This window comes from Triturus cristatus, chromosome 2_1 (assembly GCF_964204655.1).
Source record: "Triturus cristatus chromosome 2_1, aTriCri1.1, whole genome shotgun sequence".
In the NCBI taxonomy this organism is placed as follows: Eukaryota; Metazoa; Chordata; class Amphibia; order Caudata; family Salamandridae; genus Triturus; species Triturus cristatus.
The window spans coordinates 864610632-864637509 of record NC_140581.1 but is presented as its reverse complement, the minus strand read 5'-3'; the positions used below and the strand labels follow the sequence as shown (position 1 = coordinate 864637509).

General features: G+C 45.0%; 1 protein-coding gene across 1 annotated transcript in view; it reads right to left on the bottom strand.

The window, feature by feature from the left end:
• Positions 1–26878, bottom strand: part of PIP5K1B (phosphatidylinositol-4-phosphate 5-kinase type 1 beta) — a 381348-nt gene that overhangs the window by 15221 nt on the left and 339249 nt on the right. The window contains exon 14 of the mRNA XM_085632982.1: positions 2251–2368. Coding sequence (XP_085489108.1) covers positions 2251–2368 — 118 coding nt within the window. The remainder of the gene's footprint in view (positions 1–2250; positions 2369–26878) is intronic.

Here is a 26878-nt window from a genome sequence, read left to right as displayed (position 1 = left end):
GTAATATGCACACTTCACCAGTCCTAGCTCTTGCAGCAGCATTCCTAATACTAGTCACAGGCAAAACGTCTATTATGCAGGCGTAATCTAGCCTAGTTTTAATAATTCTGAATTATGCTTGCTACACAAATTTCCTGGAATTACACTGTTACACTAAGTCACGTAATTATGCAGCGTTCGGAGCAAAATATTAGCACGCGTGCACGGGAACAGCGAAAAAGACCAGAATGCTAGCATCTGCTGTTTGTGGTTTTTGTGTTTTTTGTGCTGTTTTCTAAAATAAAATGCATCCAAAATGGGTGCAAGGACACATTTCACACTAAAATATAACGCAAAATACTGTTTTTTGCCTAATTTTGCCAAAGTTTCGCATAACTACGCAAAAGCAATTTATGCACATCTATCCAATGTATGGAGCAGTTACATAATACAGGCATCTGACACAATGAAGCGCCCTGTCCATTTTAATCATATGTGACACGCTGATAACTTAAACAGAATGGTGGAATATTTGTGCAACACTCAAGTGTGAATTAGATGCATCCAAGCATTTGATGGCCGCACCGTCACAAATAATCATCTCAAATTTGATTCCATTTATTTCTCATACTGAAATTTTAGAGGACTATTAAATGTCAGATGAACAGTGATGGACATTGTATCTGGGCAACGTTTTCCAAACTGGTATCATTTATTCTGACAGAGGAATTTCAATGGGCATAGAAAATGGGTACATTACGAAATAGGCACTGCTTTATGCGGTACAAATATTTGCCTGCTGTGCATACAGTTCTTTTTCTTTGTATAGACCACACAATGTCCTCACAGTGCATGATTTGATGTTATGGAAACGTGGTTTATGGTTACTAGGGGACAAAAAGCCTTACGTCAATCCTTACACCTGATCTGAGCAGTCGTAAGCATTTTGACAAAGTCAAGTCGTAGCGTGACGCAGTGAAATGTTGAAAATCTCACTGCATCACTTCTGCATGGATTTTTACGTGGGAACACCCATCCTGCATACATTACACCCTGCATAGGTATAATGTGATGCAGGGCTCTACAAACTGGCCCGTTGGACCCAATGTGTCAACTTGTAGCTATGGAGCAGTGTGGCGCACAGATTAAGTCGCTGCTGCATCAAAAAAAACATGACTCAGCAGCGGTGCAGGGGTCCTGTAAATAAGCCCCTCAATTTTTAGTCAATATAGTGCGACACTGCTATATAATGTACTTATTAGTCCTATTGCACTGGTTACTGCTATCTTTCGGAAATATTTCTAGGAGTGGTCGGGGTGCACTTAGAAAAACCTAAGGAAGATAAGGCTTGCTTAATGCAACATGGGCTGCTTTTGGTTCACAGTCTGGCCATGTTTATTACATGCCAATACATTTTTTTCTCAACAATTTCAGTTTATCCTGCTTTCAAAATTGCCATTGCCACTGGCCTATCTCTGAGGCACATAAGGTAACCTGGGTGAGGACCCGATGATGAAGCACGCCACTAACTAACTATAGTGTATGGGGTCCTTCTAACTAAATAGGGATGCCCCACTAGATTAGTAAGGGAGGCTTTTGGGATCAAAATAAGTGGGTTCCCTCTCCAGGACTTTGAATTATAAATTCTAGCATTTGCTTTGGCAGTAAAAATTAGCCCTGCATTCATTTGACTGTATGACTGACAGCGGCAAGGCTTGCCTATGAAGTTCACCATCAAGTCAAGTAGAGAAAACAGGACAAATCATTTGTTCTCAGACAACAAAAGTGTTTTACTCTAGATTAGCGTTTGTGATCTAGAGGGAAAACTAAATTCAAATGTTAGTTGTATCACAGACAATTGAATGGCTACAGTTGTGATATCCTCAGTATTATGTTCTCTAGTTTAGCTTTCCAGTTTTGTATTCTGTGGTTGTAGGGTGCTTACATTAGACATCTAATTTGCACCTACAAGGTTCTTTTAGGCATATTCTAAGGGGTCAACATATATATTGACCTTATTGTTAAAGCACACTAGAGTACTGACTAGAAAACAATGTTGTAGTAGATACACACGAACCTCTGTGATTTGACGCATCATCCTGGACATGAAACGGCATCACCAGCATAGATGGTCATGTTATATGGCATCACTGGCATAGATAGTCATGTTTTAAGGACCTAACACTTAAGTCAGGACCAACTAGAGTGAGCAAAACTGAACCCATGCTTGGACTGAGCACCGACCAAGAGCAGACAAAATGGAGGACTTACTAAGTAGACATCCAGAACTGAGGCGTTATCGTTGTCCATTTCTGGTGTGCTTTGCTCTGACGTCAAGTAGATGGCGCTATCTTCTAAGGTGAATGTTGAACTGGAAGGTAAACGTTTGCTGTAAGAGAAGATACAAAAGGAATGAGTAACTGAAGGCTTAAAATGGTATAGAACAGAATTGCTAACAAGACAGAATATTGATTATTTGCCGCTAATGTCTGCTTTCAAAGTTTAGGTTGGTAATAGGAAAACAGAAAAAATGTATATACTTTTTGGAAAAAGTGGGTTTATGAACATATACAGTAAAAGGTGTCTCACCACAGTTACGGTCTGATTTAGACATAGATAGCATGGGATATCTGCCAACAAATAGCAGCAATCCCATTGACCTACTAGAGAGGGTAAAGGCGATGTTTCCAATGACCAAACCACCACCATCTCAGGCTCTGGGAGCTCCATCAGGTCAGTCATAACCATGCCCAAAATGGCAAATGTTTGTCAGCATCAGTTCAGTGCAAGGCCATCAAGTAACACATATGTGTCTTGTAAGGAGAGATCTGCAAATATCCCTGACATGCTAGGAAAAACATTTGTAGTTTGGATAATCAGATGCCTCAGGGAAGTTATTGGAGGAGGAGGTCCTCTGTTGAAGTGGAGCAAGGATTAGGAAGATAAAATGAGTCTCTGGGGCCACCATACATTCGCTTCTACCACGGATGTACTACTCCCCGACCATTCTTATCCGACTTAATACATTTTGCACCTCAAGTGTCTTGGTATACCACAATTAAACAAAGCAAGAGCGGAATACCCTGATGAGTCTGGTTTGCGCTGTATAAAACTGACAAATAAATAAATATATCCACAAAGCCTCTCGCTAGTGTTGCAAGAAGAACAGCACTCACAAAGCCTCCCAATTCTGCTTATATTGCACTCCAAAGTGAACCAATCAACGTGTTTCGGCTTACACACAGACTTGGCCACGAATAAATATACCACCAATTTGGGGGATACATGTTCAAAAGCTGAGAGCTGTACTGTCTAGAGAAGTTTTCCACTGTGGGCAACATCACTTATACTTTTTTTTTTTTTAGATACCACCTATATTGTTTTTTTTTTTTTAATGTATTTATTTTTTTAAGTTTCCATATATGCAATAAAGACAAACAAAATCAGGCCCACAAGGGACAAATAATAAAGGGAACTAAAGCACAGAGACCAATACCGGACCCAACAGCAGTTGCGGTGTACATCAATAAAAAATTATCTGTCAGTCACAAGAGGGATCATGTAATACAACATTCAGCATCATGTGATCAGTGCATTGGAATGTTACAAGAGAAACGAAAATAAATACAGGAGCCAACCATGTGTTCGAGACAAAGTCATAAGGAAACATTATTATAGTCATCTCGGCCTCATTCACTGCAACAAGTGACAAGGAGCACAGAACAACAGTGCAGTGGGTGACCTCAACTCTCCCTGTGTGAAAAATGTCATGGGGTATTTAATGGGCAGCCTCAGCACGCTCCCCACACTGAGGTGGATGGGTCTCCCCGTTATCATTTTCTTTATCTTTAGTGGCAAGATACGTCTTATACAATTCCCAGAAATCTTTTGGGCAGCTGCGCGGTGGAAGACGTTCGCTGTAGCTTTCTGTTTGAGTGCAACAATACAACATATCTTTGGACCAGCTAGCCACTGTAGCGAGTGGGCCACGGACCAGCATATCGCTATCCTACTTTTCGCAATCAACAGACCCATATGAGTGAATGTCCTGATGGCCCATCCCAGTAATGCGGGCATGGGGTCTGGGGCAAGGGGAACCTCCAATATATCTCCCAGCAATTTAAAGATCTGCGTCCAAAAAGTAACTAACCCCCGGCACAACCATGCTAAATGTAGGAAATCTGCCACGTCAGCTCCACATCTCTCACACACTGCAGCGTCACGCAACCCGTACCTGTATAGCCACTCAGGAGTGTAATAGACCCTATTAAGAACCTTGAAATGAATCAGTCGATGTCTCCCATTAAGGGAAATCCTCTTCATACTTTCGCAACAGTATTTCTATTGCAAATCATCTATATCGGACTCCAAATCCGCTAGCCATGCCAGTCTCGCTTTTGTGTATTGGTTAGAGCGAAAACTCTGGGTGGCCTTGTATAGCTTAGCAATGAAATGAGTCGGAGCGTCTGATCTAATGACATATGTGAGTGCAGCTACCTCTGGGGCTCAACCATATCTAGTCCCAAATTCTCAAGTAATGACTGCCTCATCCTGTGAAACTGAAATCTAGTAAGTGGTGTGTGATGGGGTACCGCCGTGGCCACTACATTCCAGGTTTTAACTATGCCGTCAGTGAACACATCTCCTATCGTCTCAATATTCAGAGATTGCATCGCATTCGTAACCCCCTTGTCTGTACAAGCTGATAGCCAGAGGCACCAATCGAGCGGCGTGTGAGGAGAATACAAAACAGCGCCGGCTTACAATTTCAAGAGATGGTGCCAAGCATGTACTGTCGTGTTTATAGAATCTATGATGCCTGTCCTGCGATCTGGAGGGTGAAAGAGCTGCAGCAACCCGCTCTATCTGTACATGTGGAGTGTCTCCGGGCCGTGTATCCAGGAATTTGCATGCGCACTTTGTGCCACCCTGTAATACACATCTAGGTCCGGGGCGCCAAGGCCACCCATATGATATGGGAGTGTAAGAATATCCCATTTGATGCACGCGTGCTTGCCAGCCCAAGCAAGCCTGATCAATAAGGAAGTGAGTTTACGAAAAAAGGAGCTGGGGAGGACCATCAGGATGTTGGTAAACAGAAACAGAAACCGCGGCAGCACCACCATTTTCATAATTGGTATTCTGCCCATGAGGGACAATGGCAGTCGTATCCAGCGATCTATGTCGTCCTCTAATTTGCTCACAGCGACCCCATAATTCTCTCTAAACACCACCTCCGAGTCCGTGTGAACCTTGATGCCTAAGTACCTTACTGGGTCTGTAGTCCACCTAAGTGGGAAATCGAGGGTGAAGGGAACTATGGCTGCAGTAAGGGGGAATACAGTTGACTTGGCCCAGTTGACCTGCAGGCCGGAGAAAACACCAAATTTTACCACCTCCCGCAAAACTGGGGAGAGATGAGTTTCAGGGTCTCGGACATATAGCAGTGTGTCATCAGCATAAGTGGAGATGATCAGGACATCACTTATACTTGTAACAGCAATTCAGTTATATTACGTGGGCCTGGAATAATTGGAGTGATGTTGGCAGCTACCAACATACCGGCAAAAGGTCCTTCAGGTGAAAACATACTGCCATGGGGACAAACGTTGCAAGCAGTGGACCACTCATTTTGCCACACCAGAGATGGATTCTCTGACTGCATTACTCAAAAACCAGTCCGTCAGAATGTTAAATTGCTAAGCGCTACTGCCAAAGAAAGAAATAAAGGCTGAATGGTGCCAAGACTATATTTATTGGGTTTATTTTGAGTGACATGTGGAAGGGGTGGCAATCACACTCTGGCATCTGTTCACTTGCACTTGGCCCTCTCGAATCGGATTACCTACACTTTAAATTGAAATAGGTGAGGATTTGGAGCATTTCAAGAGCCTAGGATGCAACAACTAGTTTTGACGTTTTAGAATGATGGGCCCTATTCACAAAAGTAACATTTGGTCATAAATGTAGGTTTAAAACTGAATTTACATTTTTCAAGTCTGCCAAGAATTTACTAAGAGACCTCTGGCCGGTGCTTACGAGGACGGGATCTCTGCCACAAATGCAGAGAACGCTGCACTTATAAATGCCACTCAACGGGTGGGATATGGGCAGTCCAAGGTGCTGTCTGCCTTGAAAGTTTGGGAACACCCATAAACAAGCATGTTATTAGGCATTCCGAAGCTACCGTCTGACCCTTTCACACACTGGAAATGGTTGGAGACTTAACTCACACTAGCACAGGGGTGGGGGGGACTCATCACCCTCAAACTGGCTGGGGATGCGGGGGAAGGGCTTTCTCTATTCAGAAAAAAAATTATATATTTTTTTTGGGGGGGGGGGAATTTTTATTGGTATTTGCTTAAAACATTGCTGATTACAAACATCATTTACAACTGAAGGATCATACATTATACAAGGTAGTGCATATGGTTGTGGCAAGGAGTGAATATTCTCACCACTTCCGCTTTGTCGCAGCCAGAAAAATATATTTTTTGTGGGACAACATGTGTCTGCATAAGGCATTCTCTGCTATGGGGAATTCAGCCCAGTGGGACTGGCGGCACGAGGGAAAAATCACCTTACCATCCCAGGAATACACCCGGAAACATGCGCCTGTGGCTTTCTAGAGGTACTTTCTAGAGGTAATCCTGGGAATGTTGGTCAACGGCCAAAACTAGGACACATATGTTCCTGAAGACGCGGAGATCGCCATCCATACATTTCCAACTTTTTTCGTGAATAGGGTCCACTGTGTTCTAATTAAAACTTGCCAACAAGTGTAGATGAACCTCAATTAACTTCAATAAGCAAGTAATATACGAGTGGGAATTCTGAGTCACAAGTGATCAGCAGATACAGTATGGCCACAAATGTGCGTTACGCCACATTCCAAACACACTGTAATTCAACTGACACTGCACATCATGCAGCAAGTACGCAAGACACTAAAGAGATAACTGCAGACAAAGTGGAATGAGACATGGTCGCCAGATGGCATTCTCCCCTTCATCTGCCGAATAGCAGGGCTATTAACGTTTATATACATAAACTGTCAAATAATATCTGTCTGGTTATTGTGTTTCACAGCAGTGCCGTGCCGCCTGGGCATGCATGACTGTTGTTTTTGGACAGGTAAACGCTTTGGAAGGCCTTGTAGATTATTCTTGTGTGTATGCTTGGCACATGTTTATAGGCGTGCAGCTCAGGAGATGACTGCCAAGCACAAGTATTGTTGGGCATAGAAGTGGTGCATTCATGACCTGGATTGGTAACATCCATGTTGTGACATGCAGTATGCGGTGGGGCATTCATTAACCTTCTGCAAATTTTGGCCTGTCTTTTACATTTTGAATGTTGCTTTTAATTTCATTTCTATTTTTTGTGCGTTAAAGATAAGTTTGGGGAAATGATAGTTTGCAACTTACAACTCATACGCACCAACTGATAAAACATATTCTGGTACAAGTCACAATGGTGTCAAAAATGTAATGTGTGAGGTCATTTTCCACATTATGAGGGTCGGTCAAGAAAACTTAGTTTCCGTCTCGGTCCGATCAAAAAATGAAGTGTTTGAGTCACTTTTGACTTACTGAAATGAGATCACGCACCGACTGTGAGAAAGAGACATGGCTACCAGAGGAGAACCAAATTGTCCTCCATGACTGACCTAAATATCTCATGGATTATATCCTCTGGTCCTCCCCACCACCATCTCGCTCTTAGTGCGAACACTGATCTCAAGCATCTCAGGATACAGAGAGAAGCGAATGGATGGAACGACGCTGAGAGTTTTGTGGGACTTATTGTGGACAGCTCCAAAAAAGCCCTGGAAGGAACAATCTTTCCATAGATTTAACAGATTCTTGAAGAAGTATCTGCTGATGAATTCATTTTACTCTTACTTTAGTTTTTGGTGTTAGCTGATCAACAATATACTGACTCCTATAAATGTATTTTACTTTGCAATGTCTTTGTCGCCTTGGAGCTTGACGCAGTGCTATCCGCTATGTACAATTTAATAAAGCAAAAAAATATATAAACCATCCACTCCATCCACTCCACTGACCCTGCCAATGGCAACCCCTGCCCCACTAACACCCAAATCGTTCTGCCTGTGGACACGCATGTGGATATGCATGTCAAACAATTTGCGAGCCCTATCTTTGGTTTCTGATACAGCAAGTAGGTAGTAATTTAGGAAACATGTACACTGGGAAAAGGGAAATTGCAGAACTTGGCTCAAACCTCCTCTACTGCTATGAGCTTAGAAAACAAACAAACAAAAAAACACTTTCTAGACCATGGGTACTCACAAACATTTGCCCAGGGGCCGCAAAGTCTGTGGTGTGACCGAGGGCCGCAATGATGCCAGCGGGGTGGATGTGGGGGGTCCGGGATTGCGTAAGGTGTAAAAACACGCTAAATAAGCAGGCAAGCATTTATTTGCAGGTTAATAAATGCTTGCCCGTTTATTTAACATTTTTTTCTGAATATTATTGCTCAGCAACTAAGCATCCGCTTGTGCTGCTGTTAATCAGGGGGCCGCAATGTGAAGGTCAAGAGGGCCGCAAGTGGCCCCCGGGCCGTACTTTGAGTATGACTGTTCTAGACTCTTCCCTCTTCTATCCCTCCACTATCCTTTTCAATCCAACTAACAGACTAACATGTCCACCGCTCAAATTAATTTTCCCTATACTAATTCACAACTAATCCTTTTTGGGTTCTGGAGTAGCGTGCTACCCACCGAAAAGGGCTTCAACACCTTATCAGTGGTAGCAAGCGCTATATAAATGCAAACCCTTTCCTTTTCTATCCCTCTGCTATCCTTTTTCAACCCAAATAACAAACTCACATGTCCACCACTCAAATTAATTTCATATCTCCCTATACTAATTCACCACTAATCCTTTTTGGGTTCCAGAGTAACGCTTCAACGCCTCGTCCTGGGTAGTAAGCGCTATATAAATGCAATTACAATTACTTAGAGGTGTTACTGAGTTAACTGAAGGAATAGGTCAGGCCTGCTTTCTAATATTTTTTTGAATGATAAGATGGAAACACCACCAAGCAATAAGGGCTGTAATAGTCACTGATATACATTCAGATAGCTGGGATTCAAGGCTTCAATTGACAGGAAATTACATAACACAAAGGAGTAAAATTGATATGAGAAAATAAATTACTGTTTTTTTATTCGCGTTCCATGGAGATTACGTTTTGTGCAGCTCTTTATTTTTTTTTTTAACCAACATGTGTTTCGCCCCGTGCTCAGGGCTCATGGCAGGGGCTTTTTCATGGCTGTCAAGAATAAGTCAACTAGGTTGCCATTCACTGGCCCTAGTGTCGAGGAAAGCAGGAAAGCTTCAAAAAGGCACATGCAGTAACTCAACTAAAGCCCTTACATGTCTCCTCGATGGAGCTCCTTCAAGAGGGCTAATCTCGTTCTATCATGAATTATTGTGATAACACTGCAGTCTTTTTTTTTTTACTTCTTTTTATTGAACATCTGCTCAGCTTACTCGTTTACACTGGAGATTGGTGACAGTAAGTACAATAAATTACAATTACAATAGACCACATGTTCAGTGTTCATAGCTTTCGGGTAAGCAATCAATACCTCTTTCCACAACACTTATCTTTTTACATAATACACGATGAAAAAAGGCTCACACAATGTCACTTAAGCTCCTCCCATAATACATATTCAATAACCTCTGTAGGCCTCCCACAGACCCCAAACCTTTTCCATTTTCGTGGACATCTCCGACTCTGATACACCACCTTTTCAGCAACACAACACCAGGCAAGAATTGTTTTCCAATCTGTCACAGTCAGGGGATAAGACTACAGTCTTAATGCATGCAAGATAACATATAACACCGTGATGGTGCAGCCAAGGCCGGGCTCTTATAGCAGCATCCAGGGACTAGGTTTAGAATACTGCGGTGCTCTCGCATATAAGATTGCATTTATGGCACAACATCATTACTTGTTGTATGGTGCTCCTAACAGGACAGCAGTATTGCTATGCACAGGGTTTCTTTGGAAATAGGGCAGGGTTTCCGCATATTTCCCCTCCATAGAATAGCTCCTCTAGCAACAATGACTTACTGAATATAAACAGCTAGAATACCCCTGTATTTTATCTCTGCACTAATAACTCTGCTATTACAATGCATCTGGTACATTCTCACTGCAGTGCAGTCTATTTGAGATTTTTAATATATCACTGTACTTTTATTGCCTAAGGGATGTCTAGCATGTAAGTACTTAGTGCCAAAAGCATGTGGCCTGGTGCATTATTGTACCTCTGAGATCCCACAAGGTCAGCCTGTTAGGCGAGGGGGGGCTACACAGATGTGCCTTTCCTCTTCCGCTGTTTTGTCATGAGCATCACTGTTAACTCTAAAACCTAATGCTTTTGAGCACTAATGAACTTCCCGAGTTCATTTCTGTTTATTTGTTGTTTTCCTAATTAGTGTTCCCGAAAGGAGAAGTAATTGCCAAGAAGACCCCTTCAAAAGCCCACTCACAAAGCCAATCCAGGGCAAAGGTTCAATTAATGCAAGTGCATGAAGGTCATTCATCAGCGCAGCTGCCGATTCTAAAATGGGCCTGATCAATACCGCCTGGCAGAAGTCATTAAACAGAGCAGGCATGGAGGAATGAAATGACCTCAGCGATCCACTGCGCATCACGTCTACCAGCCCAGAGACACCTATCCTGTCCCAAGCAGAAAAACCCTGAAGTGCTGCGACCACTAGGAGACTATTCCCCCACCCATAACATGGTCCCCAAAGCCCATCCAGTGGATTTCAAAGCAGCCAACCACACCAACAGCACCACACCCGTGGCAGCGGGAGGCGAGCCGGGCCCTCGTCGCCATATAGCAGGTGCGGAAGAGTGTCACGGCCCATGGCCCATCCCTCGTCAGCGTACGCTGGGTCATCAAACCCCTCAAACCACCAATCATTTAAAACAAGGAGATGCGTGAGCTGACAATGTAGGAGCATGTCGGGAGCTTTACTTTCAACGCTACCCAATATTACCAGTGCATTCATTACAGTATTCTGCTTACTCTAGCTCCATTTCACCACCATTTTGCTTCCAAAAGAAAAGAATCTGGTGACCAAAGTATCATATTTATTTAAGACTACTGAAAGCATATTAAAAAATAAATGAACTTGGATGAATCAGTTTTAATCACCTGTTCCTTCGTGCATGGAAAATATGGATTTTCTTTAATCAACTGAAGCAGCCATGAATACCTTAGGAGGAATTGTTTACTCCATTGGATTATTACTAAATTGTTCCAAATCTTTGAAGGTCTCTTTGTTCTAGAATTATTTAACTCCTCCTATTGCTTACAAAGAGTATTTTAACACATTATTTTTCACAGTATATAATAGGATTAAAGCCATATCTATTTTGTGAACTTTTTGTAATATACGGCTATGTTATATACATGATTATGTGTGTGTGAGTTATTCAGATGTGATTTTCATGGGTGAACTGTAAAGGGATTGTATGATTTGATTTTACAAAGGGGACATTTTCAGATATTTAGTATATAATGTAATTATGCCTCCAAACAGGCAGCATGTCCTTTTTAGGAGTACCAGCTTTTTACACTTCCTACTTTGTACCTGCGCTGCTATATTAATTTTCTAAACATTTAGCATATAATAAAATTTTTAAATGGGGTTCCTTTTTAGGTTTCGCTTCCTGCCGCCAAAATACAGTTAACATTCGCTTTGGTGGAACTATATTTTCATTGGGTTTTGACTTTTACTATTGAAGCATATTTATATAACTGTTTTTCACCCGGAGAGATTAAGTGATTTGCATAGAATAACAGGATGTTGCTGCGCCGCCGCCAAGACCCGAACCGGGATACCCAGTTCTTCAGTCAGCAGCTTTGGCTGCTGCGCCACATCCTCTCCACGCCTGTGTTATCTGTCAGGGAGCTCTTTCCTTCTCCTGGACAATGACTGATGAAAACAGCTCTTTATTCATTACATAGGTGAAACCGATGCATTACCAATGCTTGTTTTACTTACGTTGCGGTTTATTGTTTTTCTTTGGGAGCAGAGTCAATAATGGCTGCAGTTTCCTTGAAATGCCACACCAAAGTCATATCCATTTCCAAAGAAGTCAATATCTAATTCCCTTCCCTCTGAGACATAGGGTAAGTAATACTGCTGCAGTAACAAGAAGAAGAAGTTATTTTTTAAAAAGCATTGGCAATGGCCCAGAATCTATTCGGAGGCGAGGCCTCCCTTTCGCAAAGGCACCAAGGGATGGTACACTTGAATTCCCATCTGATTTCAAGGTCTAAGAACAAGGCAGTCTAAGAGGGAACAGAACAGCCTTAAAAACCCCTGACTGCCAGACAAAGTGTTCCATCACTCACTAAGTTCACCGAGATTCTTCAAGTGGTGATAACGCTGATGCCACTCCGACTTGGTTTCCTACCACATTTTTGTATCAACTTTGAATGCTCAATTGTGCTTTTCCGTGTCCTGTTTCCAGCTCCTTTTAGAAGAAGTGAGCCAACAGGGTGACTGTAACTGGGTCTAGGTAGCCTTTTTAGTGTAAACAACTGCGCCAATTCTACTATTACAAGATCTTTCTGCGGAATCTACTTCTCAATCCAGTAACTGGCAAATAAATTGGTAAAACATTGTTCCCCCAGGAAATTCTGTGAGCTTTCTGCAGCAGCACAAATCTGCAGGAGACATTGCTAAGAATTACTGGGAGGTGGAAGGTATTGCAGACCTAACTCCTGGTATTCTCACTGCTTGGATGTTTTCATATATGGGTGTTGTGGTAACCTTATTACTGGACATTTCTTCAGCCGCGGCCCGTGCAGGTAAGAGCGGTCGGGTGGTTGGACCGGGAGGGGGGTTAAGGGGATTTCGACAGACGACCACGAGGGAAAATTAAATAAATAATTAATTTCCCCTTGTCGTCATCTGTCAAAATCCTCCCCACCCGGCCCTACCGAGCCACCGCCCTTACCTGCACGGGCCGCGGCTGCATTTCTTGTACTACTCACATTTAGCATCTAGTTTTCCTAGGGCCTATCTCTTAAGTCATGTGGATGGATCACAAAACCTTTTCGGCCGGCACTGTTACATGTTTTTGGAGGTAAGTAAAGCAGTGATTTACCACTGTACTTTAAAAAAGATTTATGTAGGAGAGAATGTATCACAAGTATTTTTGTTGTATGTATGTGCTGTGGTGATGTGTTATGTTGTTTGAGCTGGTGTATTTTTGTGCTGCATTGCTGAATTGTGTTATTGTTGTACTGTACTGTGGTGGTTACTTTGCGTTCTGTTTTTAACTTTGTTGTTGTCATTTGCCCTTTTTGTTTTAGTTGTGTTGTTGTGTTATTTTTGTTGTGTTTACTTTGGGGATGTTAATAAAGTCTGCTACACTTTCAGACAAGAGCAGCGTATCCTTTTATATTTTCAGTGACAAGCAACCACTTACCACTGTTCGAGATGGTAAAATACAACTCCCCCAGTTTTTCAACTATTTAAGTCAGCCCAAAACGCCTACAGAATCCGGTTTTAAATAAGCACTTCAAATGCACACTTTAAACTCTCTCTAGGAAGCAGACCACTATCTTATAAACTCTCTCCGACTTTGTGAGGACAAATACCATCTAAAGAAGTTTGTAAAAAGAGGCCTGTCCGCTCACTATTATGGAGTTTGGGTATGATAGTTAACCTTGTGCATGCAGGTGCAGGGGAAGGGGGCGGGAGATTAACTGAGTAAAGCCACACAGCCCAGTGAAACATTGCCAGCTGCCAGGGTAGGGGGGATGCTCAGTATTGGCACACTGCCAAGGAGACTGCCAGTAGCTTTAAAATGTTGCTGACAAATACATTTTTGTTAGACAGGAAATTAAAGAAACAGGGCATAAAAGGATTTAGAAACACCAGCCGGCTCAGGTCGGCCTGCAAAAATGATTAGAATGTATCTGACCTCAGACCAGCAAGAGACTCCTCCCTGTCGGCCTTGTGTGGAACGTCACACAAATCAAAAGCCCTGGGCAAGGTATGCCAGACTGCCCCTCCATGTTGTCTCATTTGTGGCTGTACACTTCACTCCCTGAAGGAGGTGGTTGCTGTGCACGGTTGGCGGGTGAGAGAGCCCCCAGAGGCTAGTGCGGGGCTAGCAGCAGGGCATGGATCCTTTCTGAACCATCCATCGCTCATGAAAAGCCTGGACTGCCTCCGAGTATCCCAGTGAACTGAGCTGCTATTGGCTGGTGTCTGTTTGCTAGCAGTGAAAAAACAAAAAAAAGTGTACGCAGTCCTTGGCCTACTTATTTATTTAGGACACAATTATATCTTTTTAAGGGCAGCCGCCAGTGAAACCTGTTTAAACACTTCCTTTTCTATTGACTTTGCTTTGTATCTCATTCTGTTGTTAGTTTTTGCCCATGGCAATCGCAGTCCCATTGGCTAGGCCTCTCCCAGCCATCGCAGGACCACTAAGGGCCAGCTTCTTTACAATTTTTGTGATCCTGAGTTGAACTTATGATGGTAAAGTCACATTCATGATACTCATGTCAAACTGAATTGCCGGTGTTAGATAGGCCAGTATGAACGTCCACAGTGAGTGAAGCGAGGTGAGTTGCTTCATGTGGAGACATATGTAAAAGTCATTTTTAGCAGGGCTCAAAGGTCAGAAAAGAGCTGAGTGTGACATAATGCTGCTGCCCTAGCCATAACCAATAGCGGCTGCCGCTATAGTAAAGTAGTAGGGCGGGGGGGAGGAAGGGACTTGGGTTTGGTTTATAAAATAAAATAAAAAGACTTACCTGCCGCTCCGCTCCCGGCTGCCTTGTTGCTTCTCTAGTCCCGAAAGTGGATGGGCTTCACTGCATGGGCTCCCCACCCAATCCAGACTCTGCTTTCATGCTATACCTAGCGTGAGTTTTGTATATAACAACGGGATTATAACCCATAAACCACGTTGAGATTAGGGTAGGTAAATAAAGAAAAAACAGTATCCCAATTGGTAGCACTATAGAGGACAATTAGACATGTATGTATAATACATTACGTGGAAAAGAAAGCGGGAGACTCTGAAATGGTTTTGAAATGTGCACATGGCATCATATAATTATGTTCAAAATTAAAAGGTACAGTTGTAGCAGCACTGTAAGCAAATAATGCGCGAAACAACACGAATTGGACTTGGTGCTCAATTGTGTACGTGACACAAGCAGGTGGCGACGCAAGTGACAATTGTGATATCAGCGAAAACGGTGCAAAGTGTGGATGTGAACAAATATATACAGTGGATGTTGTGGCTCAAGACAATGATTTACAATGTTAGATTTGCGAAATTGAAACAATTTCATTTGAGCCACAGAAGGAAATGCGCCATCAGTTGCACTGAGGAGTCGACGACGTTTCGATCCTATCAATCAGGATCATCTTCAGGACCGGGTTGTCGGTAATAGCGGTGCTGGAAAAAGCACGGTGCGTCAATCGTGCGTTGCCGGTGTAGAGGGTCTACCAAAGGGGCCGGAGATGTAAATTGCAGGAGGAAGTAAATGACGGGTGCCGTGTTCATCGGTGGTAAGGAATAGGGAGGCTCCGCGGCGTCCCACGATAAGGGAACTGATTAGTGAGACCTGGTTCAGCGGACTAAATCTGGCGGTGGGACAGTCATTCGGGACCCGCCACGTTCCTGCGCAGAGTGAATTTTCCTCTATAGTGCTACCAGTTGGGATACTGCTTTTTCTTTTGTATACCTAGCATGAGAGCAGCACCTGGATTGACCTGAGCGGGCTGGTTTAACGCTCGCTCAGGCACAGGGAGCCTGCAGGTTTTCTCTAACCAGGCTGTACAACACAGGTGGGTGGAGAAACCTAACTACACATGTCTGTTTGGCCGGCCTAAGACAGCCAGCCAAACTGACATGAGCACTTATATGCGCCTACCACTCCTCACTGCTGCTGATGTGACGCTCGTCAGCATGGCCCCACCCCCACCCTAACCTCGGCTGGCAATTAAGTAAGAAAAATAAAATGATAATAATATGGTTTTATTATCATTGTATTTTTCAGCGGGGCGACGCTCCTCCGCCATAGCAGAAGAGCCATGTTGGCCATAACAGTGGAAAGTAGAGTACATTTTCCTTCACCACATTGTCTCTTTTTTCAGCCTGAAAAATCCGTCACACCTGAATAGGGCTCACCTACCTTTGAAAGCCTCCAGGACTAACAATGTGGTTTGGGGCAGAAACACCTGGTATAAGTTTTGGCCTACTTCAGCCCAGCAGGAGTAGATGGAATGATCCTTTTGCAGATTTGTGTAGTTTCTGCTCAGGTTGCCACCCTGGATTGCTCTTCCATTTCTATCCTCACTAATAAGCTGTATTTGTACAGTGCTAGGCAGTATTCTTGCCTTTAAAAAAGCTGCATGACTACTATCCATGTCACTAACCCCCACTCTTATCTATTTGACTTAATTTCTTCTCAGTCACCAGCATCTCTTCCATATGCATGTTTCCATAAGGATTGCTGGGCTATATCTGTTTTCCCTCAGTTTGTTGCTGTGTGCGATGAGTTCCATGATAAATTACACATTTTCTTTTAGGACCGGGAGATTTTCCCAGAATCGCAGGAGGTTGAGCTGAGACCGTAAATCGAGACTTGCTCTCCAGTTCCAAGACAGGCAACACTAGCACAAGGCCACATCTTCTCCCAGTTACTGTGGTGTACACCAATGCTCCCAACGTCACAACCAGTAAGGTGGAGAAGTATAAGTATGCCATGACAAAGCCCTGATGCTGGATTCAACAAGTTGATCATGGACTTTCCAAGTCAGGGAAAGGATATCCTGTAGGATAGCTGCTAAACCTGTTGGTGTTAGATCGCAGTGCGGAACTTTTGGATGCACACTGTCCCTCAATACACTACACTAAGACAAGCAATGAAAACACTTGCCTTAACACCCATGACACCACACTCCTGAACAGCATTTAGAAGGATGGCTATAGCAGAACAAGCACTGGCAAAGCCAATAGATCTCGCCTATGCAAGAGCTATTGGCTTTGCCAATATGTTTTAGTTATGTTGTACAGCAGCGCAGCTACTCGTCAGCATGGCTAAAAGTTAGTGGTTTAAAGGAGAGTGGTGTGGAGTGTCAGAGTGGAATGGTGAAGAGTAGAGAGGAGTTGCAGAGAGTGTTGTGTATTGAAGTGGCATAGAGTGGAGTTGTGTAGAGTGGCATAGAGTAGAGTGGACTGGTGTAGAGGGCATTGGCGCAGTGTGCAGGGAATTGTGGCGAAGAGTGCACTGACTTCAGCAGCGTACAATGCAGCGTCGTAGAATGCAATGGCATAGATTACAGTGTTGCATAGTAGAGTGCAGCAGCGTAAAATGCAGTGGTGCAGTGTGGAGTAGTATAGAGTAGAGTGGCGTAGAACGCAGTGGGGCAGAGTATAGTAGAGTGGCAAAGAGTGCAGCGGTGTAGAGTGGTGCCGAGTAGAGTGGCATAGAATGGGGCAGAGTAGAATGAAAAGCTGTAGAGTGCAATGACAGAGTGCAGTGGCATAGATTGGAGTGATGCAGATTGCAGTGATGCAGAGAAGCGTGGCATAGAGTGCAGTGGCATAGAGTGCATTGGCATGGAATGCAGTAGTGCAGAGTAGACTTGTAGAGTGCAGTGGTGTAGGGTGCATTGGCATAGAGTGCAGTGGGTTAGAGTGGTGTGAGATGAGTGGCATAGATGCAGTGGTGTAGAGTACAGTGAAATAGAGCGCAGTGGTGTAGAATGGAGACAGTGGTGTGGAGTGGGGTAGAGTAAAGTGGACTGGTGTAGACTGCATTGTTGCACAGTATAGTGAAGTGGAGTGCAGTGCAGTGACATAGAATGCAGTGGCATAGAATTCAGCAGCATACAATGCAGCATCGTAGAATGCAGTGGCCTAGATTATGGTGCTGCATAGTAGAGTGCAGTGGTGCAGAGTACAGTGGTGTAGAACAGAGTTGCAGAGAGTGCAGTGGCATAGACTGGTGTAGAGTGGAGTGGGATAGAGTGCAGTGGCGTAGAGTGGAGTGATGCAGAGTAGAGTGGCTTAGAGTACATTGGCATAAAGTGCAGTAGCGCAGAGCAAAGTGTCATAGATTTCAGTAGCAGAGAGTAAAGTGTTGCAGAGTACAGTGTCATAGAGTGCAGTACTGGCGTAGAGTGCAGGAGCATAGAGGGCAGGGGCGTAGAGTAGAGTGGCATAAAGTAGAGAGGCAGAGAGTGCAGTGGAGTAGAGTGCAGTGGTGTAGAGTGCAGTGATGCAGAGTAGAGTGGCTTAGAGTGCATTGACATAAAGTGCAGTTGGGCAGAGAAGAGTGGCATAGAGGTCAGTGGTGGATAGTGCAGTGTCATAGAGAGCAGTGTTAGAGAGCAGTGGCGTAGAGTGCAGTGGCATGGAGTGCAGTTGTGTAGAGTGCACTGGTGTTGAGTTCAGTGGTGTAGAGTGCAGTGGCATAGAGTAGAGTGGAATGGTGTGGTTCAGGATAGAGTGCAGTGGCATAGAGTAGAGGAGCATAGAGTGTAGTGACAGAGTAAAGTTCTATACCACTGTACTCTGCACCACTGCACTCTACTATGCAACACCATAATCTAGGCCACTGCATTCTACGATGCTGCATTGTATGCTGCTTAATATCGCCTGCACCTAGCGCTACCTGGCAGACGCTGCTACTATTTTAACTGCCCTTGTTCTGACGCTTATTTTACTCATAATTTGACTCACTTTTGACCCTGCTTTTAACTAGTTTAGAACTGCGCAAAATAGTCTATTGTTGCCCCTACCTGTGCTTCTGCTCCCGGATCGCATCCTTGCACAATAAAACTTGGCTGCTTTCACCGCCATTTCGGCGGCCCGGTCCCCGCTCTTTGTTTGTCTGGGGCGCCATCTTGGGTTGGGGTGGGAAGCACTCTGCAGCCATTTGCTGGCACCGTCACGTGATCGGGCTAGAGGCTGTATCTACAGCGCATATTTAAAGGTGGGTGCGAGAGAACTTCGCTCTTAATATCGCCTGCACCTAGCACTACCTGGCAGACGCTGCTACTATTTTAACTGCCCTTGTTCTGTCGCTTATTTTACTCATAATTTGACTCACTTTTGACCCTGCTTTTAACTAGTTTAGAACTGCGCAAAATAGTCCATTGTTGCCCCTACCTGTGCTTCTGCTCCCGGATCGCATCCTTGCACAATAAAACTTGGCTGCTTTAACCGCCATTTCGGCGGCCCGGTCCCCGCGCTTTGTTTGTCTGGGGCGCCATCTTGGGTTGGGGTGGGAAGCACTCTGCAGCCATTTGCTGGCACCGTCACGTGATCGGGCTAGAGGCTGTATCTACAGCGCATATTTAAAGGTGGGTGCGAGAGAACTTCGCTCTTAATATCGCCTGCACCTAGCGCTACCTGGCAGACGCTGCTACTATTTTAACTGCCCTTGTTCTGTCGCTTATTTTACTCATAATTTGACTCACTTTTGACCCTGCTTTTAACTAGTTTAGAACTGCGCAAAATAGTCTATTGTTGCCCCTACCTGTGCTTCTGCTCCCGGATCGCATCCTTGCACAATAAAACTTGGCTGCTTTCACCGCCATTTCGGCGGCCCGGTCCCCGCGCTTTGTTTGTCTGGGGCGCCATCTTGGGTTGGGGTGGGAAGCACTCTGCAGCCATTTGCTGGCACCGTCACGTGATCGGGCTAGAGGCTGTATCTACAGCGCATATTTAAAGGTGGGTGCGAGAGAACTTCGCTCTTAATATCGCCTGCACCTAGCGCTACCTGGCAGACGCTGCTACTATTTTAACTGCCCTTGTTCTGTCGCTTATTTTACTCATAATTTGACTCACTTTTGACCCTGCTTTTAACTAGTTTAGAACTGCGCAAAATAGTCCATTGTTGCCCCTACCTGTGCTTCTGCTCCCGGATCGCATCCTTGCACAATAAAACTTGGCTGCTTTCACCGCCATTTCGGCGGCCCGGTCCCCGCGCTTTGTTTGTCTGGGGCGCCATCTTGGGTTGGGGTGGGAAGCACTCTGCAGCCATTTGCTGGCACCGTCACGTGATCGGGCTAGAGGCTGTATCTACAGCGCATATTTAAAGGTGGGTGCGAGAGAACTTCGCTCTTAATATCGCCTGCACCTAGCGCTACCTGGCAGACGCTGCTACTATTTTAACTGCCCTTGTTCTGTCGCTTATTTTACTCATAATTTGACTCACTTTTGACCCTGCTTTTAACTAGTTTAGAACTGCGCAAAATAGTCTATTGTTGCCCCTACCTGTGCTTCTGCTCCCGGATCGCATCCTTGCACAATAAAACTTGGCTGCTTTCACCGCCATTTCGGCGGCCCGGTCCCCGCGCTTTGTTTGTCTGGGGCGCCATCTTGGGTTGGGGTGGGAAGCACTCTGCAGCCATTTGCTGGCACCGTCACGTGATCGGGTTAGAACGCTACTTTATTGGTGGGTCATGACGCGCAGCGTGTACGCGCATCGGGGACGCCATAGTGACGCCGGAGTCACGCCAGAGTCCAGCCCGTCTGCGCCCGTCCACGCTGAGGACGCGCTGGGCGGCTGGACTCCGGACTTGAATGGGGTTGCGGCCTCCTCACGGAGATATACGCATCAGGAGATGCTACGCCTGAAACCTCGCTATATGAGATGTTCACACATCTTTGAACCAGACGATTTTCTTCGTCCTCTACCATGTGATTGTCACTATACGTGTCCACCGGGCAATCCCGCTTCCTCCCCCTTTTACCCCCCATGTAATCTCCCTGTCGTGAATAGCCCCAGGACAGTGGGAGTAGAAGGCATATTGATCAATAGTCGCTCCTTGGTCAAAAATAAAATAATGTTTAGAGAGATGGTCTTGGATAGAAAGCCGGCATTAGTGTTTATCACTGAAACTTGGGCTAAAGATTCATCTGGCCCCGATCTGATTGAAGCAGTCCCGGAAGGATACTGCCTGGCCAGATTAGATAGACAGGGACGAATGGGAGGGGGGATAGCCATTCTCTATCAAGATCACCTGCAATGTCACACAGTGCCTGTACCTGATCTTCAGGATGGCGTTCAGGCCTTCTTTTTTATGATAAAGGAAGGGCGTTGCCCCCTTTTCAATGGAATACTACTGTATCGACCTCCTGGCCCGAGGACCAACTTCTTGTGTAATCTTCTGCACTACTTGGAGCCCTACTTTGGTCGAGAAAATCTTTCCATTCTTGGGGACTTCAATTACCATTTAGAAAGGCCTGATCTAACAGATACTTCGTGTCTTATTGATGCCCTGGCGTCTTGTGGACTCACGCAGCGAGTCCGCGGGGCTACCCATCGTGCAGGCCATATTCTAGATAGTATCTTCTCCAACGACCATCGTTTGATCGTTAAGGATCCGGTACATCTGTCCTGGTCCGATCATCTTGCGGTCCCATTCCTGTTGGAATGCCCTCAGATGGATGGTAGCAAAATAGGGAAACACACTATGGGAACTGGCAGAAACTTTAGAAACATCAGTGCGGATTCCCTTATTCCTTGGGCTGGTAGTCTCTCTACCGCGGGCTTGGATAGTGTCCAGACCGCGGTCGGCCATTTTGGACGGGTTATTACTGAGGCCTTGAATGAACTGGCTCCATTACAGACTAGTCGTCGAGCCAGGAAGAGACCCTCTGCCCCATGGTACTCGGAATCCCTTAGACTTCTTAGGCAAGAAGTTAGGAGGATGGAGAGGCTTTGGCATGCTAGCTGGGATCTTAAGAATAAGGAAGCTCATAGGCTCCTGGTCAGGAAATATAAGGCTGAGATAGTGGAGGCCAAACAAAACTATTTCGTGGCCATGACAACTTCCCTTTCCTCGCCGAAGGAGCTCTTCAGAATTGTTGACTCTTTGGTCAACCTACAAACATCTGATCCAGTCATCCCCTCGCAAGATTTGTGCGATAAAATTGCTTCCTTTTTTCACACAAAAATACAAGATATTCATCTAGCTCTCGAGATACAAAAAGCTTCGATCAGTGGGCCCTCCGTATTGGCTGAGGGGGACAGGACTATATCTGACATCTCCCCATTGAGTACTCTCGACTCCTTCCCCCTGCTGGTCCTACAAGATCTGGAGATTTTGCTCGATAAAACTAATTCTGGCTCCCCCCTAGACATCTGCCCTTTGAAGATCATCAAGCAGTGTAGGGAATCTCTCTTACTGCCTCTACTAGAAATTATGAATCGATGTATGAGAGATGGCATCTTCCCCTTGGAGTGGAAGAGTGCAGTAGTTAAACCTCTGCTAAAGAAAGCTTCCCTTGATCCGGAGGTCCTAAAAAACTTCCGTCCGATCTCCCTGCTCCCAGCCCCTGCGAAGATGCTTGAGGCACATCTTAACAAGCATCTCGCTGCCTTTGTGGAAAGCTAGGGCTGCTTGGACTTTTCCCAACACCGATTCAGGAGGGAACACAGCACTGAGTCGGCCCTCACTATCGTGCTTGATAAGATCCGCACTAGAGTAGATGGGGGCCAGACCACCCTCCTGGTCCTGTTGGATCTAACCGCGGCCTTCGATACCCTCTCCCCCTCAATACTTATACACCGTCTGAGGGAGGTGGGGGTGAAGGACGCAGCCTTAGATCTGATGACCTCCTTCCTTAATGGAAGGGAACAAAGAGTCAAGCTGGGAGAGTTCCTATCTCCATCCCGACCGGTGCTTTGTGGGGTCCCGCAGGGGTCGGCTCTTAGTCCGACCCTATTCAACATCTACGTGACCCCACTGGCCAGATTAATTAGAACTTTCGGGATGGAGGTAGTCTCTTATGCAGATGATACCCAGATCCTCGTGTCTCTCTCCCATTCAGATGTACCAACTGCCTCCAATTTTAGATCTTGTATGGAGGCAGTTGGTCAGTGAATGGTTCAAAATTCGCTTAAGCTGAATGGGGAGAAGACTGAGGTGATGGTGTTTGGAGGGAATCAGAACACCTGGTCAGCCAGCTGGTGGCCTGATTCGCTGGGAGTATGCCCTTCCCCCACGATATCTGCTAGAAATCTTGGGGTGATGATAGATCCTGCCCTGAATATGGGCGGACAGGTTAGTAGAACCATCTCTACCTGTTGGGGCTTAATTCACACCCTGCGAAGAATCAGGAAGTATCTTTCCCTACAGTCCAGAAAGCAAATAGCGGTCGCTCTCATCGGCTCACGACTGGACTACTGTAATGCGCTGTATGCAGGGCTGAATAGGAGCCTACTACAGCGCCTGCAGGTAGTCCAGAACGCCGCCGCCAGATTTGTTCTGGATGTCCCTAGACGCTCCTCGGCCACTCTGGCTAGGAGAACACTGCACTGGCTACCGGTCGAATACCGAATACGGTTTAAAGTTTTATGTATGACTTACAGAGCCATTGCAAGGAATAATGACATGGGAGTTGGTTCTATCATCTCCCACTATACTCCTGGAAGGGACTTGCGTTCCTCCAGGAAATTGCTCCTGACTGTCCCCCGTATACGAAGAGCCAAGTGGGGTGGTAGGGCTTTTTCTACTCTGGCTCCTAAATGGTGGAATGATCTTTCTTTGGATCTCAGGTCGTTGCCTTCCCTACAGAGATTCCGAAGCGCCCTCAAAACCTGCCTCTTCCTGCAAGCCTATGTGTAAGGTGGTATACTGATATTTTTATCTCTTTTAATAGGCGCCTTGATACCTGCGGGTTATTGTTTTGCGCAATATAAATTCTTTTCAATCAATCAATCAAAGTGGTGTAGAGTGCAATGGCAAAGAGTGCAGTTGTGCAGAGTAGATTAGAGTGGCATACAGTGGATTGTCGTAGAGTGCAGGGGCATGGAGCTGAGTGTTACAGAGTAAAGTGCATTGGCGTAGAGTGGATTGTCATAGAGTTCAGGGACGCAGAGATGAGTGTTACAGAATAAAGTGCATTGAGTGTAATGGCATAAAGGCAGGGGTGTAGAGTGCAGTGTTGCAGAGTGTCGTAGATTAGATTGGCAAGGAGTGGAGGTGTGCAGAGTAGATTGGAGTGGCTTAGACTGGAGTGGTGTAGAGTGTAGTGGCAATGAGTGCAGTGGTGTAGAGTGGTGTGACACAGAGTGCATTGGCATAGAGTAGAGAGGTGCAGAGTGGAGAGGTATAGAGTAAAGTAGCATAGAGTGCAGTGGCATAGAGTGGAGTGGTGCACAGTGGAGAAGAGTGAGTGGTGCAGTGTAAAGTGGAGTGGCGTAGAGTGGAGAGTGCATGATGTGGTAACACACTGCCATTACAGAAAACACATTTTCAATTTAAAGGACCATTACATTTGCAACAACATATAGTTTTACTAATAAAACTATACAGCACACAAACGATAATGTGTGAAAATGGCATTACCTACTGTATTGATTTGTTTTGATCATACTAATGTATATGTTGCGAGCACACTTCAGATTTAACAAAAAATGTTACTTTAGTTGTGTTCCTAATTCTCACATATTCTGAAATACTTGTACAGTTCATTAAAACCCTTTCCTAAGTCAGTATCAAGCAAGATTGCCACATCAATCGTCTCACTTTGAAGTCAGAGAAAAATAAGTTAACACCAGGCTCCCTAGGAAGACACAGCCTGACATTAGATCTTGATCTTTGAATGTACAGCAAATGTGACAAGATAAGAACACGATTTACAGGCTTGTTAACAGAAAGGAGCGTTCGTGGAAGAATACAAGCGGAGTTGGTGTGAAAAGACTTTGCTCCTTGGGAGGGACTATCTCGCACTGGCCAGCCTAAAACAAATAAAGCCAGCAAATAGAAAATCAGTAAATGTGGGTTACTAATCACAAAGCCGATGGCAAGCAAGGGGCGAAATGGATTCCCAGGGAAGCTTTCTGAATGTCCCCAAGATATCTTTAGCAAACCAGACAGCGCAGGCTTTGACCTAAAAAGGAAAACATGGGACAGGGAAAAGGAGTGACAGGTGCTCGATTTGAAATGCAATGTATATATACGTGTGTGTGTATATATATATATATATATATATATATATATATATATATAAGGGCTCTGGGTTTGCAAAAACAAACGATATTGCGTTCGCAGTTGGCTCATTCCTGGAAAACAAATGAAGCAGTACCTCAAAACACACATTCTGTTTGTCTTCTGGGGGAGCTTATTCCGTATAATGTAGCCATCTTTAGTCTGTGCCCAGTAGAATGTAAATGTAAAGAAAAGTGCTGTGACTCAGTGGCACAGGCAGCTCAGCTGCTGCCTCAACGTGCAACAGCTTCATGTCTACCGGGGAGAGGGTTTTCACCTATGTACTTAACTGAAACGTAGTCATTAATTTCACTTCGACCTTACAGTGGCCAAACTTACCATCAGGGCTTTAAGTGGGCTGGGTCCTGCCGGTGGTCAGCACTGTAAGTTCTAAAAAGCAGGTGCTGACAGGGGTCCCTAACGGGCTCTCCATTTTTACCCTCAACCTCAGGGTGAAAAAAAAATCTTTATTCTGCAGCACCCTTCACTACCTTTGATGGATAATTCTTTCATGGTCTCATCAAGTCAGAACTGAAGCATTTTCAATGTTATATACAACAAAGCCGTAGTTGGAACTTATTTATCGTATGCAACTTACAACCATTGACAAAGACAATGGTCCTGGCTTGTTGTAGGTGTAATGCTACTTGTATTATATATCTGGATGCAATGACAGAAGCAACAAAATACCAGTCGGGCGACACACTATGTTAAGCACAGATTTGTAGCTTATTTGTTTTAAGCAACGCCCTTAATTACAGCGGCCACACCCCTTTAAGAGACACCCACCCCCAGTTTTTTCATCACACTGAAAGCCCTGCTTACAATGAATGCTTCTCCAGTCCAGGCCCTTTTCCCAAGCACACTTCTTAAGGCTTTGAATACACTTCTTATGGTTGTGCAGTCACATGAATTGGGGGCAGTGGCACATCTTCATACCTAATGGAGAGGAGATTTCGTCAGTATTGCACCACCCAGGAGCTGTGCAGACTTGATTTCGAACCAACATTTCACTTATGGAAGCACCGGCTCTGGTGCGACTGGACAGCTTATAAACCCCTTCCGGGGTGGAGGGAGTGCACTGAAGACTGCCTCAAGCCACACAGTAGTGCAAGAATGTCGCACTTTCCTAGAGCGCCAACGTGGACCGTGCAGCTCGCGCAGCACAATTTATACCAGTAGATGAATTTTGTACACTTGAACCTAGTGTGTTTGAACCAACACATCTGACCAACTCCCTCTACATTGGCTAGTTCCCTTCCCGCGTGGGCACAAAAAGGCTTCCTGCAAAAGCTGGACTCCCCGCTCGAGCCACTTACTTACAACTTGAGTCTAAAGGTCGCATGTGAGTTCCAAAACCCGCCCACCTCATATGCTTTTACCAGTGACAGCTGCCGGCCATCTCGCTCAACAATGGTAAGCACATTTTGTTGTTATGTAATATTCCGGATGAAATTTCGCCTGAAGTAAAGCGTTTGATATCCATGTAATTCAACAGTGGTGATGTCACTAATCCGGTACTCTCAGCGCCAGTAGCAATAAGCTTTAAAAAGACTAGGCCCAGAATAGAACTCTGAAAACACACACAGCTCTCCTGCTACTTTTCCTCGAAATTCGCTAATTCAACAAATTTACGAAGTAATTGGAGAAGTGAAAAGCGAGGCGAGGCCAGGCAGAAATCCAATGGAGACAACCTGGCGGGACAGACGTGCGGACGGAGTCTGAGGAGAATGCATCTCCTCACTGCCCGTTCCCTCCGTTACAAAGCGCCTGCTGTCCCGGCTCCCAGGCTATAAAAGGAAACGGCTTACTGTATGTTTGCTTTACTTTAAGAGCACCGATAAGGCTGGCAG